The 14,413-nt window shown below is 54.7% G+C and overlaps 1 protein-coding gene across 2 annotated transcripts; it reads left to right on the top strand.

Moving 5' to 3' along the window:
* Positions 1-4,203: 4,203 nt before the first annotated feature.
* CDC25B (cell division cycle 25B) lies at positions 4,204-14,065 on the top strand. Of its 2 annotated transcripts, XM_066387307.1 has the most exons (16): positions 4,204-4,598; positions 5,425-5,534; positions 6,092-6,143; positions 8,518-8,559; positions 8,738-8,774; positions 9,028-9,150; positions 9,269-9,391; positions 9,581-9,712; positions 10,108-10,188; positions 10,302-10,478; positions 10,609-10,704; positions 11,231-11,293; positions 11,434-11,532; positions 11,702-11,835; positions 12,468-12,579; positions 12,730-14,065. In XM_066387307.1, exons 1-16 carry the CDS (start codon positions 4,396-4,398, stop codon positions 12,868-12,870), a joined length of 1,725 nt encoding a protein of 574 aa, XP_066243404.1. In that variant the 5' UTR covers positions 4,204-4,395; the 3' UTR covers positions 12,871-14,065. The 2 variants fall into 2 exon arrangements, with proteins under 2 accessions (XP_066243404.1, XP_066243405.1); XM_066387308.1 differs by lacking the exon at positions 8,518-8,559.
* The last annotated feature ends 348 nt before the right edge of the window (positions 14,066-14,413 follow it).

The raw sequence follows: 14,413 nt of genomic DNA, 5'->3' as shown, positions 1-14,413 counted from the left end.
ATTTTTTAAAATTTTATTTATTGATTTTTAGAGAGAGAGGAATGAGAGAGAAAGAGAGAGAAAGGGGGAGGAGCAGGAAGCATCAACTCCCATATGTGCCTTGACCAGGCAAGTCCAAGGTTTTGAACCGGCAACCTCAGTGTTCCAGGTCGACGCTTTATCCCACTGCGCCACCACAGGTCAGGCTTAAATGAATTTTTTTAAGACTTTAATCATTTTCTTTTCTTTTTTTTCTTTTTTTTTTCATTTTTCCGAAGCTGGAAACGGGGAGGCAGTCAGACAGACTCCCGCATGCGCCCGACCGGGATGCCCCCCCCCCCCCCCCCCCCCCCGGCATGCCCACCAGGGGGCGATGCCCTGCCCCTCCGGGGCGTCGCTCTGTTGCGTCCAGAGCCATTCCAGCGCCTGAGGCAGAGGCCACAGAGCCATCCCCAGCGCTCGGGCCATCTTTGCTCCAATGGAGCCTTGGCTGCGGGAGGGGAAGAGAGAGACAGAGAGGAAGGAGAGGGGGAGGGGTGGAGAAGCAAATGGGCGCCTCTCCTGTGTGCCCTGGCCGGGAATCGAACCTGGGACTCCTGCACGCCAGGCCGACGCTCTACCGCTGAGCCAACCGGCCAGGGCCAAGACTTTAATCATTTTAGAGAGAAGAGAGAACGGGAGAGAGAGAGAGAGAGAAGGTGGGGTGGAGCAGGAAACATCAACTCCCATATGTGCCTTGACCAGGCAAGCCCAGGGTTTTGAACCAGCGACCTCAGTGATCCAGATCGGTGCTTTATCCACTGCGCCACCACAGGTCAGACTTACTACCTTTTTGTATCATTTGAATTTTCTTCTTTGTCTGAATTTTTGGTACCATGTACCAATTTTTTTTTTAATTTTTTTATAAAGATTTTATTTATTCACTATAAAGAGGGGGGGGGAGAGAGAGAGAGACAAAGAGAGAGAGAGAGAGAAGGGGGGAGGAGCAGAAAGCATCAACTCCCATATGTTCCTTGACCAGGCAAGCCCAGGGTTTTGAACCGGCAGCCTCAGCGTTTCCAGGTTGACACTTTATCCACTGCGCCACCACAGGTCAGGCCCATGTACCAATTTTAAAAATCAATTTAACATGTCATAATCTATGACCAAAAAAAAAAAAAAAAAAGGTACCAGAAAAATGAGTTCCACAAAGAAGATGCTGTTTGGGAACAGGCTTGGAGAAGTAGGACTTTACAAGCTTGTGGTCATTTTTCCTCCGCTCCTGGCAAGGCTCCAGGGTCACACCAGACCCCTTAACTAAGCCTAGTGCTTGATGAGTACAGTCTGGTGCCAGGTCATCCCTTCCATAGGAAGACTGAGCCTTCTGCCCAGAAGTAGCATTGGATGAGAGGAGTTGATCCTCTTACTCTAATGTTTGCAATTTTTTTTAGCTTCTTTTTATTGACTGGGATTCTTTTTTTTTTTTTAATTTTTCTTAATTTTTTTATTTTTATTAATTTTTAGAGAGGGGGGAGAGAGAGAGAGAAGGGGGAGGGAGGAGCAGGAAGCATCAACTCCCATATGTGCCTTGACCAGGCAAGCCCAGGGTTTTGAACCGGTGACCTCAGCGTTTCCAGGTCGACGCTTTATCCACTGCGCCACCACAGGTCAGGCTGGGATTCTTTTTTTTTTTTTTTTGTATTTTTCTGAAGTAGGAAAGGAGGAGGTAGTCAGACAGACTCCCGCATGTGCCTGACTGGGATCCACCCTGCATGCCCACCAGGGGGCAATGCTCTGCCCATCTGGGGCATCGCTCTGTTGCAACCAGAGCCATTCTAGCGCCTGAGGCAGAGGCCATAGAGCCATCCTCAGCGCCCAGGCCAACTTTGCTCCAATGGAGCCTTGGCTGCGGGAGGGGAAGAGAGAGACAGAGAGGAAGGAGAGGGGGAGGGGTGGAGAAGCAGATGGGCGCTTCTCCTGTGTGCCCCGGCTGGGAATCAAACACGGGACTCGGGACTCCTGCACACCAGGCCGACGCTCTACCACTGAGCAAATCAGCCAGGGCTTCTTTTTTTTTTAATTCATTTTTTAGAGAGGAGATGGGGGGAAGCGAGAGAGAGAAGGGGGGCGAAGCAGGACACATCAACTCCCATATGTGCCTTGATGAGGCAAGTCCAGAGTTTCAAACTGGTGACCTCAGTGTTCCCGGTCAATGCTTTATAGGATTTTTTAAAAAATTGAACACAATCTAATCTAATCGGCAAAAGGAAAGAAAGGAAGATACACAGAACTGCTGAGTGGGATGCTCTGGAATGAGCCCTCTGTGGTCCTGGCTCCTCCTCAGTGGTCCAGAGGTGACCTTCTGACTGGGATTTCAAGGGATTGGAGTATAGCTGCCAGCCCTGCCATTACCACTACCACCTGGGCACACCCTGTAGAAGTATGTGTGGAGTTACCCCTGCTGGGCTGATTTTGAAAGTGCAACCCTCAGAGCAGTTTTATTTCTGGTCTTTTGGGTGAAAGCCCCCCCTAGCAGTCACAGTCTTAAATCTTGGAAGTCTGGAGCTGAACACTGGACCCAAAATCTAGCACACAACATAGCTCCTGTCATAGCACAGGAGCTGGGCAAAATGTAGAGAGAAGGAGAAGTCACGACCCTCACCTAGGTCACCCCTATAAGATGGTCCCATTCCCTTCCTCTACACATGTGTCCCCTAGCTGACAGGTCCTCCCTTTCGATGCTGTGGTCCAGTGGTTGGAGCTACACAGGAAGGGGCGCAAGGCTGCATGAAGCTCCTGCCTTCCTGAGGATACCACATCTTCCCTGGGAAGACAGGAGGCAAAAGCTGCTTACCACCCACTCGATTTTGGTTACAGTCTTCCTGTCTCCTTCCAGAAAATGAGGTTTGCCAGAAGGTAATTAGGTAATTAGAAGATGCTCAGCCTGACCTGTGGTGGCACAGTGGATGGAGCATGGACTTGGAATGCTGAGGTCGCTGGTTTGAAACCCCGGGATTGCTGGGTCGAGGCACGTAGGAGAAGCAACTATTATGCCTTTCTCTCTCCTTATAATCAATAAATAAAATCTTTAAAAAAGAAAAATGCTCAGTTTAAACTAGTGACAAATTCAGCCTCTCAGATCATCAAAGAAACACCAATTAAACAATATGATGTACTTTGATACCACATTAGCCAAAATGTCAAAGGGCCAGAGATATGCCCACACTGGCTTTTTTTTTTTTTTTTTTTTATTCATTTTAGAGAGGAGAGAGAGAAGAGAGAGAGACAGGGGGGAGGAGCTGGAAGCATCAACTCCCATATGTGCCTTGACCAGGCAAGCCCAGGGTTTCGAACCGGCGACCTCAGCATTTCCAGGTCGACGCTTTATCCACTGCGCCACCACAGGTCAGGCCACACTGGGTTTTGAGGTCACGGACACCCTCCTCAGCCCTCGCTTCTACAACCCACCATTAAAGCCTCCTTTGGCACAGCCTTATAAAACTGGACCCCTTGGTGTCACATCTAACCTGGGTACCGGGGAAGCGTCTATCAGTTATATCAGTTAGGTGTTGACCCCCACTGCGGGTCCACTTCCTGCGCTGGAGGATCCTGGTGGGAATTAGGCTTTGGGGCCGCCTGTTGCCAGGGCAGGAAAGCTGCGCGAGCTGACGTGCCTTGGGGAGAATCTCGGCTCCACCACTTGTCCAACGCTGCGACCTTGAACGAGTTAGGGAACTTCTCCACGCCTCTACGCCCCGTCTGCAAAGTGGCGAACACAAACCGCATAGTGCAACTGCGTTTGGCAAATTCCTGGAACCGGTACCTCTCCCAGTGCCTACGGGTGCTTACAAATGATACTAAACCGCGGCGGTCCCTCTTGAGGCCATCCTAGAGGTTTGTTGCGTCCCCTGGGGCTCTCTCCGCTGGGGGTGTGTAATTCCAAACCACGTCCTCAGAAGAGGAATTAGGAAGCCAGGATTCTCCGGCCTGGGCGTATGGGGTGGAGTAAGCGTGGTGGGGCGTGGGAGAAACCCCAATTCTCCGCCTCACCCTAAGCCTGGAACGAGGCGGGGCAGGGCTGGCCTCCGCGCCTTTCCCCCCGCGGCCCCGCCCTCGGTCCCGCCCTCCTCTAACCCGCGCCCCCATTGGTGGCGTCCGGCGGCGCGGCCGCTGTTATTTTTCGAATATATAAGGAGATAGAGGTGGCAGCTGCTGCTTGAGGCTTCCTAGACTAGTGGCTGGTCCCCGCATCCCTCCACCCCTCCCCGTCCTCCCCGCTTCCCTCTCCTCCCTCGCTTCCCTCGCTCCGTCCCCGTTGCGCTTCCTTCCTTCCCCTCACCCCGGACCCGCTCCCCACTCGGTCCTGGCCAGCTGTGCCGGCGTCTGTGGGTCTCCCGGCGCCCTGCCGTCCGGGCAGCCTCTGCGGGCCCCGCCACGATGGAGCTGCCCCAACCGGACCCCGCCGCGCCGAGCTCGGCTCTCAGTCCGGCCGGCGTGCGCGGCAGCGCGGAACGTCCGAGCCACCTCCCGGGCCTCCGGCTGGGAGCTCACGGCCTCCTGGGGTCCCCGAAGCGCGCGGCCACTTCCTCGCCGGTCGCCACCATCACCCAGACCATGCACGACCTCGCCGGGCTTGGCAGGTAGGGCGCCCCAAGGAGGCCGGGTGTGGGGTGACAGGTTCTCACTAGGGTGTTGGGTCACGGGCCTCCTGGGGAACCCGGCATGGGATCCGAATCCGAGAGGCAGAGTGGGGAGGTGTCTCGGGCAGAGCCTGCTTCGGGACGACTGCAGTGAAGCCACACTCTACAGGTGACCTGCTCTACACGGGCACAAGACTGAAGACCATCTACCCCAGCCCGTTTCCAGTATGCCTCCACCATGCTCCCTCCCTAATTTCTGCCCAAATCGCCACCGTTTTTGATCCACGCTGGGATCATGAGCCTGGAGGGAAAACTTGAGGGTAGCAGAGCAGTCCCGTTCTCATGTCCATTGCCCCTGCCCCCTCTACCCCTAGTTCCTTCCTGGGGGTTAAAGGGTTCAATGCTGGTTCTGCTGCCTGAGCTAGCCTGCAGGGTCCAGGCTGGGTTGTCCTCCCAGCAACAGAAACCCAAATCTTGGCCCTTCCTCCAGGAAGGCTTGTGGATGGGTAGATGCTTAAGGCCCTCCAGGGCTTCTCTGCTGCCCCACCATCCCAGCCCCTTCCTCTTGTCTTGGGCTCACCTCCCCCTCTACCCGGGAGGATCTTTCTTAAATCAGTCAACAAAGAGAAGACACTTAGCGACTCTGTAGAAGGAGCCTTCCTTGGCTTGAGAAGAGGGCAGGTTTTCCATGCCATCACCTCTCCTGGGGCAGTACAGAAACTGGATGGGCCCTTCAGAAGTGGATGGCTGGTGGGAGCATGGGTCAGCCAGCCCTTGAACCCCGTATTTACCTTTCTGCTTCCCTGGGTCCCTGCTACCTTCCCAGGGAGATACCAAAGCATCAGGTAGGCAGCCTGCTCACAAGCCTATCCCTGTCCCCGCGGCGGGCGTCTGCATCCTCCTTGTCGTCTGAGTCCTCTGAATCTTCTGATGCAGGTGAGGCCCAGGGGAGTTTGGGGGCCTGCCGGAGCCTCCCCATTTCCCTGCCAATTGGACTAACATTCTTCCAACAACCTGGGTACCTGAGAGGCCTCCCCCCACCCACCTGTGGTAGGGCTCACCACATCCAGCCCAGAATGACAGAGCGGGTAGTTGGGTGGGGCCCTCTTCCTGAGATGAGATCTTACCTCTTTAAAACCAAATTCCCTGAACCATAACCCCACCTGGGAGGCATTATGGCTGAAAGCTGGTTATTTAATTACACTCACTTGCCCTTAGCTATAATATTTTCCTTTTAAAAAGCTGTTAGCTCTTCCAGAACCAATGATCTTAAGCCAGTTAAAGAAAAATGCGTAGCTAAACCATATAGAGGTGTTTCCATAGTAAACGGGAAGTCAGCCCTGGGCAATTGGGGAGGGATCCATGAGTGGGTTTTGCTTCATTTGTTTAATGTGGTAAGATCTTTTCCCTTCTCTGAATAGGGTTGGGATATGGTGGGGAAAATTGTGCAGAAAATGGCACTACTGTCAAACCAAGGCACTCTGAACCCTCAGGTCTCTGCATGGATTCTCCCAGCCCCATGGATCCCCAGATAGCAGAGCAGACGTGAGTAGAGAAGAGGGATTCCCACTCCCAAGGAGTTGGCACCTGCCTTTGGGAATCCTAGCTCTAGCATAAACTCGCCAGGAAAGCCTGGGAGAGTGGACAGAGCCCTCCAGATCCCCACATGGGGTACTAATTGACCTTCCTAAGTTCTGGGTTCTGCTCCCTGTCTCAGAGAAGGGTCTGCTCCTGTTCTCACAGGAACAGACCCTAGTGGGCTCAGGGCCAGGGTGGTGGGGACAGTGGCTTCTGGGAGCAGCAGCTACTTGATGCCAGCCAGCCCTTGTGGAAATACAGGCCTGGTATGTATCCTGTTTTCCTTACTGCCTATATACGTGTGTGTGTGTGTGTGTGAAATATCATAATTTTATTTTATTTTATTTTTGTTTAAAAAAGACTTTATTTTGCCTGACCAGGCAGTGGCGCAGTGGATAGAGCATCGGACTGGGATGCCTAGGACCCAGGTTCAAGACCCTGAGGTCGCCAGCTTGAGTGCGGGCTCATCTGGTTTGAGCAAAAGCTCACCAGCTTGGACCCAAGGTCGCTGGCCCGAGCAAGGGGTTACTTGGTCTGCTGAAGGCCCGTGGTCAAGGCACATATGAGAAAGCAATCAATGAACAACTAAGGTGTCACAATGTGCAACGAAAAACTAATGATTGATGCTTCTCATTTCTCTGTTCCTGTCTGTCTGTCCCTATCTATCCCTCTCTCTGACTCTCTCTCTGTCTCTGTAAAAAAAAACAACAAAAAAACAAAAAACTATTTTTACACAGAGTGGGGAAAGGGAACCAGAAGTATCAACTCATAGTTGCTTCTTTTTAGTTGTTCATTGATTGCTTGTCATATGCACCATGACTGGGCAAGCCCAGGGTTTTTAACCGGTGACCTCAGCATTCCAGGTAGATGCTTTTTCCACTGTGCCACCACAGACCAGGCAAAATATCACAATTTTAAAATATGGTCCAACTAATTCAAAAACTTTTATCACTAAACCAAACTAGTTGCTGTAGACTGGTATGGCCCTCGGTCATCCTGTCAGCAACCCCTGGTGTTAGTGACAGTTAACCCTCTGGTCTACCCTTGGACCAGGCCCTTACTGGGAGGGACTAGAGAGGGAGCTAGTGGGCTCTGCTGAGGACAGATCTCACCCCTTGGTGGTGGAGCGGGAGTAGTACCTTCCAGAGCACAGCTGTTCCCATCCAGCTGTTTGAGCCTCAGCAGGGAGAGCAGCTGCCAGGCATTAATGAGAACAGCTGGGCATCCCTAGCCTGGGCTGGGGACTATGGCTTTGGGTTTAGGGCAGTGGCTGGCTGTCTTTCCTCCCACTGCCTTTGATCAGACTGGGCTAGGCCGCAGGGTTTGTTCACAAACAGGAAATGGGGAGAGAATTGGGTGGAGGGACTGCATGTTCGGTTTTGGTAGCAACACAGAGCTGTTGCTGCTTTACCCCCAAGGCCCAGGTGCAGATTGGAAACCAAGCCAATGAAATTGGTCATCCTTGATGCCAGGTTGGCTGGGCACAGCCACCCCCACACATATACCTTGGGGCCAACCCCCTGATATTTTAGTCCTCAATGCCCCCCCCCCCACCTCTGCACCTGCTTGGACTGTTACAGTTTCTCAAAAAGAAGCTTGTGTATGTCTGTGTGCATGCATAGATGCACAAAGTCCTGTGTGGCAGGTGGCCTCTGGTAACACAGCTAGGGGGGCGGGGCCTATCTACAGAAGCTTGTGCTCCGGCCTCAAAAGGAACATCTGTTGGAATTCCTTGCCTGCTGGCCTCTAAGGCAGGATGAGGAGGTGGAACAGAGGCTGGGTCTTGAAAAATTCCTTAGGATGTGACCCTACATATTTGTCATCGGGGGATCTGGCAGGGCAGACTATGGCTGATCCAGAAGCACACTTAACCAGGCTCCTGTCCTGGGGGGAGCCAGGACAGCCCCACAAAAGGAGGGAGACCCAGCCTTGCTAGCATCCAGGCCTTGGAGATACCCACATTGTCAGCCAAGACCTGTCATCGGGGGATGGATGAATGCCTTTCCTGGTGGCCATATGGCCTCACTGAGGTCATTTGCATACAGGTGGAAGGCCTCCGGGCAGGCTGGTGTGACCGTTGTCTGGGTAACACTCAGCCACCCTGCAGCCTACCCCAGCTGTCTCCATCACTGCCACTCTCTGAGCCCTCTTGCATTCAAGGCATCCTCTAAATCCCAGGCTGCCTCTCATCTTCCCCCTCCCAATCCCTGGGTCCCCAGATAGCTGCCATTCTTCCTACCTCCCCTTTCCACGACCCTTTGCCCTAGTCCTCAGGGGTTGTGGATGGGGGGCACTGACGCTGGTGGCGGGGAGTAGGCTACATGGGGCCCTTCTCTCCTAGATTTGAACAGGCCATCCAGGCAGCTAGCCAGTTCATTCGAAAGTAAGTGTTTGGCCTTCCTCTTGCAGGCTCTGGTGGTCTACCCACCACAGGCCACTCCTGCTCTCCCAGGCCCTCCCACGGGTGGGGGAGAGGTGTGCAGGGCGAAGCAGCACTGTGCGTGCTCTTCATTATGGTCCTGGACCCTCCAGCTCTGATGTGTCCCTGTTTCCTTCGGCAGCAAGCAGTTCACCATCCAACGCTTCCATTCCTTGCCGGTGAGTGCCCTCTGAGACTCGATAGGAGGCTCAGGCATACCGACCAGGATTGGGGAGGGCAGGAGGGTTCTGGGGCCCAACTCCTAGAGGGTACGTTTGGGGTCAGATGTCCCTAATCTGGCTGTGGGAGGTTGGGTTGGGGGAGGTGGGTGGGCGAGCAAGAAGACTCAGGCGGGATGGGAGAAGGTAGGGCCTGTGCTGGTGTTAGAGAAATGGGACCTTTTCAATACCTGCTGCCCTTCTGGCTCCCTAGGTGAGGCTTCTGGGCCACAGCCCTGTGCTTCGGAACATCACCAACACCCAGACACCTGGCAGCTGGAGGAGGAGCGAGGCTCGTGGCCAAACTGCCCACAGCTCTGGGGAAGATAAGGAGAATGTACGCTTCCAGCAGGCCGGAGCCAGCGTGGAAGCACGCCAGCGGCAGAGGGCACATGCTGGGCTGGTTCCCTGGCATTTGATGATGCCCACATCCCGCCCCCTTACCTTGCCCACAGGATGAATTTGTCTTCAAGATGCCATGGAAGCCCACACATCCCAGCCATGCCCAAGCCCTGGCTGAGTGGACCGGCCGCAGAGAAACCTTTGCCCAGAGGCCAAGCTCAGCCCCCGACCTCATGGTATGCCCGGAGGGCTGACCCTTAACAGGGCAGGTGTGCACATGGGAGGCGCCGCCAAGGCAGCCTGGGCATGGGAAAGTGATTCTGAGCCCGAGGCAGGGGACCCTTTCTCAGGATAGGGGCAGGGACCGTCTCGAGGTCCCACCCCTGAGAAGCCACCCACACGAGTGTGTTTGTCACCCACACAAGTGTCTCACCCCTGAGCGGAAGATGGAAGTAGAGGAGCTGAGTCCCCTGGCCAAGCGCTTCCCCCTGAGCCCCACCAAGGGGGCTCCCGAGGAGGATGACGGGTTTGTGGACATCCTGGAGAATGACTTAAAGGTAAGCAGCCCTCAGGCCCCTACGTCTCCCTCCCTGGGGGCTCCCAAAGCGGAGAGCTCTGAATTCCAGCAGCAAGACCACAATCTCATTCCCATGTCAGAAGAATTGGTGGTGATTGAGTCACAGCCCGACCTCTGGCTAATCTGCAAAGAGCAGGTAGCTGGGGCCGCAGCGAGGGGAGGATGAACAGTGTGGCAGGAAGACGCTCCTTCATGGCCACGGTGCTCATGGTTCTGTGGTTCTGTGCAAGCCCCGGCAGCGAGGGGTCCCTGCCATCTGGCTCTGCCCGTGTGGAGGTGCTGGCAGGGCCAGAGAAGGCTGGACTAAAGGACTGGGGCCTGGGGGCTTGGCCTGTGCCTGAGGGTGTGACCACAGCCTTGTTCGTTTGGCCTCAGGACCGTGATTCCGTACCCCCAAGCATGGAGAGACTCATTAGCGCCCCACTGGTCAGGACTTTGGAAAAGGAAGAGGAACAGGTGAGTTTTCCGGGGTGGTAGCCCCGGAACCTGGAGGGATGGGGCCCTACGCTCCAGGCGGGGTTGGAGGGAGCAGGAGCTAGCACTCTGTCCCCTGACACTGCCCTCGCCAGGACCTCATCATGTACAGCAAGTGCCAGCGGCTCTTCCGCTCCCCGTCCATGCCCTGTGGCATGATCCGGCCCATCCTCAAGAGGCTGGAGCGGCCCCAGGACAGGGAGCTGCCCACACAGAACAAGCGGAGGAGGAGCGTGACCCCTCAGGAGGAGCCGCAAGAGACCGAGGAGCCTGTGAGTTCCTTCCCCTGGGGTGGGCGGCCACCTTCCTAGTCCACTCTGCAAGCCCTTCTCAGCCAGGGCACAAGCAAGGGGGTATACCGGGCAGCCTCCCCTCTGACCCGGGCTGCCGTCTGTCTCACAGAAAGCCCGTGTCCTCCGCTCCAAGTCCTTGTGTCACGACGAGATTGAGAACATCCTAGATAGTGACCACCGTGAACTGATTGGGGATTACTCCAAGGTACGAGCTGGCCAGACCCTCAGGCCCCACCCCTACTGACGGTGCCCTCCCCCCAGCCCGGCAGCTGCGTCAGGGCTGCCCTCTCTCCCCAGAGGCCCCTTTGCTTTGTCCTTTGTGTCCCACTGTCCTTTACTCTTACCCAGCCTCGTTTCTCTGGCTGTCCTTGGTCTCCTGACTTGATCTCACATAAGTCCGGGCATCAGTGGTGGCTCCTTCTTGAAAAATATTTCCAAACTAATGTTTAGCCTGATCTTCCTCAGGCGTCATCCCTGGGCTCGGCAGAGCTGGGGGCAGGAGGCAGGAGGCAGGAGTCCATCGCTTCCCTTAGGAAGGTTGCTCCCGGGGTGTCAGACCCAAGAGGTGCCTCTCGGTTGCTTTGGGAATCAGAGCTGAATTTGAAGGTCCAGTTAGATGTGGCTTCTGGGCTTGGGAAGGGAACTCCATCCTTTCCGTGCTCCTCAGCTTACCTGTTTCACTTTCTTCCTCTTCTCTTTCTCAACCTTTCTCTCTCTGCCGCTCCCCTCAGGCCTTCCTCCTACAGACCGTGGATGGCAAGCACCAAGACCTCAAGTACATCTCACCAGAAATGGTAGGTGCTGGTGCAGACGAGCCGCTTGCCTGTTAACTTTCCCTGGTTAACAGGCTGCAAGCACTGGGTAAGGTAGGGTCAGGGGCCAGCCCCTGCCTGCCAGCCTGACCTACTGGGACCCACCTTCATGGCTCCTACAGATGGTGGCCCTGATGATGGGCAAATTCAGCAACATCGTGGAGAGGTTTGTAATTGTGGACTGCAGATACCCCTACGAGTACGAAGGCGGGCACATCAAGGTGAGGCCGGAAAACCCACTGGCTCTGTCCTTCCTCTGTCGGGGCACCTTATTGTGGTGGGTCCTCCTAGCAAGAGGTGGGGTCACCCTTTTGAAGGGTAGGCACTGCCTGGGGGAAGGCTCTGCCACTCAGGCCCCGGGCTCTGGCCTGACCTCCAGCTCCCCCGCAGAGTGCTGTGAACCTGCCCCTCGAACGGGACGCCGAGATCTTCCTGCTGCAGAGCCCCATCACGCCCTGTAGCCTGGACAAGAGAGTCATCCTCATTTTCCACTGTGAATTCTCATCTGAGCGTGGGCCCCGCATGTGAGTCCCAGCTCCACCCAAGCTTACGGATGCTCAGGCCAAGAGGTCTGAGCCAGACCCTCCTTGGCCTGGGCCTCTTGTCTCATCTGACTGCCTGGAGCAGATCTCATCCCTGCTTCCTTGTGCATGGCACCTTCCTCTTGTCTCCCTCTTACTGTCTTTCCTATCAGGCCTCACCCTCCATCCATTGCTGCCACCACCCCCAAAAGCTGGTCCCAAACCCCCAGCAGGGTCCTTAAAATCCAAAGGCCCTATCCCAGTCCTCAGTGACATCGATCTTTCTGACGTTCAAGTTCCCTTGCCTTTTCCCGCCTCTCTTCCTCACCAAGTCTTATACATATTTTGAATTTTGTCCATTCTCTTTGTTCTGTTTACCCTTTCCTGGTTCCAACTAAATATCACTAACAGATTCTGCAAGTGTCACCTAGAAACAGAGGCCCCCCTTGATTTTCCTCCTTCCTTCCATCTTCCCAGCTTCTTCTGTACCCAGTAGCCAAACTGATGGAAAAGTGCCTGCACTGAGCCTTCTGTAGTTCTCCAAGGCCTTTGGTGGAGTGGGCACAGGGAGTAGGTTCCCTGAGGTCTACCCTGCTGCACACCCATCTCTGACCCCACACCCCTGGTGGTCCCAGGTGCCGTTTCATCAGGGAGCGAGATCGGGCTGTCAATGACTACCCCAGCCTCCACTATCCTGAGATGTACATCCTCAAAGGCGGCTACAAGGAATTCTTCCCACAGCACCCGGTACAATGGGCAGGCGTGGCCGCAGCGTCCATGGGAAAGTTGGACTGCAGGGAAAGGGCTTAGCCGGGTGTCACCGTAGGAGAAGGGAGGGCTGCCCCCCAAAAGTTACCCATTCCCCCATATTGATTGACCCCGCCCATCCTGCCTTAGACCTTCTGTGAACCCCAAGACTATCGGCCCATGAACCATGAGGCCTTCAAGGACGAGCTGAGGACCTTCCGCCTCAAGACGCGCAGCTGGGCTGGGGAGCGGAGCCGGCGGGGGCTCTGCAGTCGCCTGCAGGACCAGTGAGGGGCCAGCCACAGACTTACCGACCTTCATTGCCTTGAGTGGCCTGGGCACCAGCCACCCAGGGGCCTGTGGGGCTGGGGTCTGCTGGAGGCCCCAGGCACTGTCCAGGGAAAGACAGGGAGGCTGTCCTGTGTGTCTGCCCCTAGCCCCGGGCCCCTTGTCTCACTGCAGCCACACTCCATATCCCGGGGCTGTCCCTACCAGCACCCCAGCCCCTGGAAGAACCCAGCCTGTTGACTTAGTGAAATTGGATTAAGTTCAGCTCAAAGGAAGTATTTTGTGTTCAGCAGGAGCCTTTTTGCTTTTTTTCTTCCTTGTTTGGGTTAACCCTTTATCTTCCTGTGTCCAGGAAATCCCCCCCTTTTTTTAGAGACTTTCTCCCAAGATGGGCCAGAGCTGCACTCCTCTCTGCCCTGAGAGGCAGCTGGGCCTCACAGCACTCCTGAGTGTGTCTGCGTGTCCTTTCTCATACACTTTCCTGTCCCTCCTTGTGTACTCTTCCAGCACAAACGGAAGCTCTTACTCCTTCCTGTTTCAGTATTACCTGCCTGCTTGATTTGTCTGTTGGATTTTTTGGCCCATCTCAGGACATTCACAGGAGGTCAGGCAGTCACCCTAAGAGAAGGAGGCAGGGCTACCCCCACCCAAAGTTAGCCAGCAAGCTCCCCCTATCCAGTTGGGATTAGAGACTCAAACCTTAATTACCTACTTGGCCTGTCTTCTTTTGCCTCGGAAAGTGATGTTGTTATATTTGGGGGGCCCCTGGGTGAAGGCTAAGGCCTATGTCCTTAACCTCACTGGAAGCCCAACCCCCACTGCTGTGAACCCTGGGGCCTGACCTCTCAGAACTTGCTGCCGTCCTGCCGTGGGTGGAGAGACAGAAGGACAAGTGGATGGATGATGAATGGATGGATAGCTGTAGGTGAACTATGCCTTGCACATGCTGAGTGGGACTGCTGAGTGGAAGCATTTCAGTGAGCATGACAGCCTATGACAGGAGTATATGTCTGTATGGAAAAAATCCTTATACTTTTAAGGTTTAGAAATGCTCAAAAGGAAATGTCATGGAAGCAGCTAAACCAAGGACAGATCCACCTCTGACTTCTGAATCTCAGGATGTGGGAAGGGCTGTGCTTGAAGGCCCTGATGAGTCATCTGTTAGGGCCTTGTTTCAATAAAGCACTGAACAAATTGAGCAACCAGCATTGTGTCCTGTGGGGCCCTTGACAAGACCACAGCAGACCCTGATAGGGTTCAGAAGGGGAAGTTCAGCAGACTGGGGAGGCAGCCTCATGCTGTTTTCCCAAGTCTTTTTTTTTTTTTTTTTTTTTAAGCTTAGTTTTTTAATTTATTTATTCATTTTAGAGAGGAGGAGAGACAGAGAGAAGGGGGGAGGAGCTGGAAGCATCAACTCCCATATGTGCCTTGACCAGGCAAGCCCAGGGTTTCAAACCGGCAACCTCAGCATTTCTAGATTGACGCTTTATCCACTGCGCCACCACAGGTCAGGCCTTCCCAAGCCTTTTTAGACTGGATCTAGCCT

The sequence above is a fragment of the Saccopteryx leptura genome, chromosome 5 (genome assembly GCF_036850995.1).
Source record: "Saccopteryx leptura isolate mSacLep1 chromosome 5, mSacLep1_pri_phased_curated, whole genome shotgun sequence".
Lineage (NCBI taxonomy): Eukaryota > Metazoa > Chordata > Mammalia > Chiroptera > Emballonuridae > Saccopteryx > Saccopteryx leptura.
Note: the sequence above shows the minus strand (reverse complement) of the source record. Positions and strands in the feature narration are given on the sequence as shown.

Bases quoted from the DNA above. Each gene is read 5' to 3' on its own strand.
- CDC25B (XM_066387307.1), top strand. From the start codon at position 4,396: ATGGAGCTGCCCCAACCGGACCCCGCCGCGCCGAGCTCGGCTCTCAGT. The intron at 9,151-9,268 runs GTACGCTTCCAG...CCTTGCCCACAG, and splicing joins CTGGGGAAGATAAGGAGAAT to GATGAATTTGTCTTCAAGAT. The intron at 11,836-12,467 runs GTGAGTCCCAGC...TGGTGGTCCCAG, and splicing joins TCTGAGCGTGGGCCCCGCAT to GTGCCGTTTCATCAGGGAGC.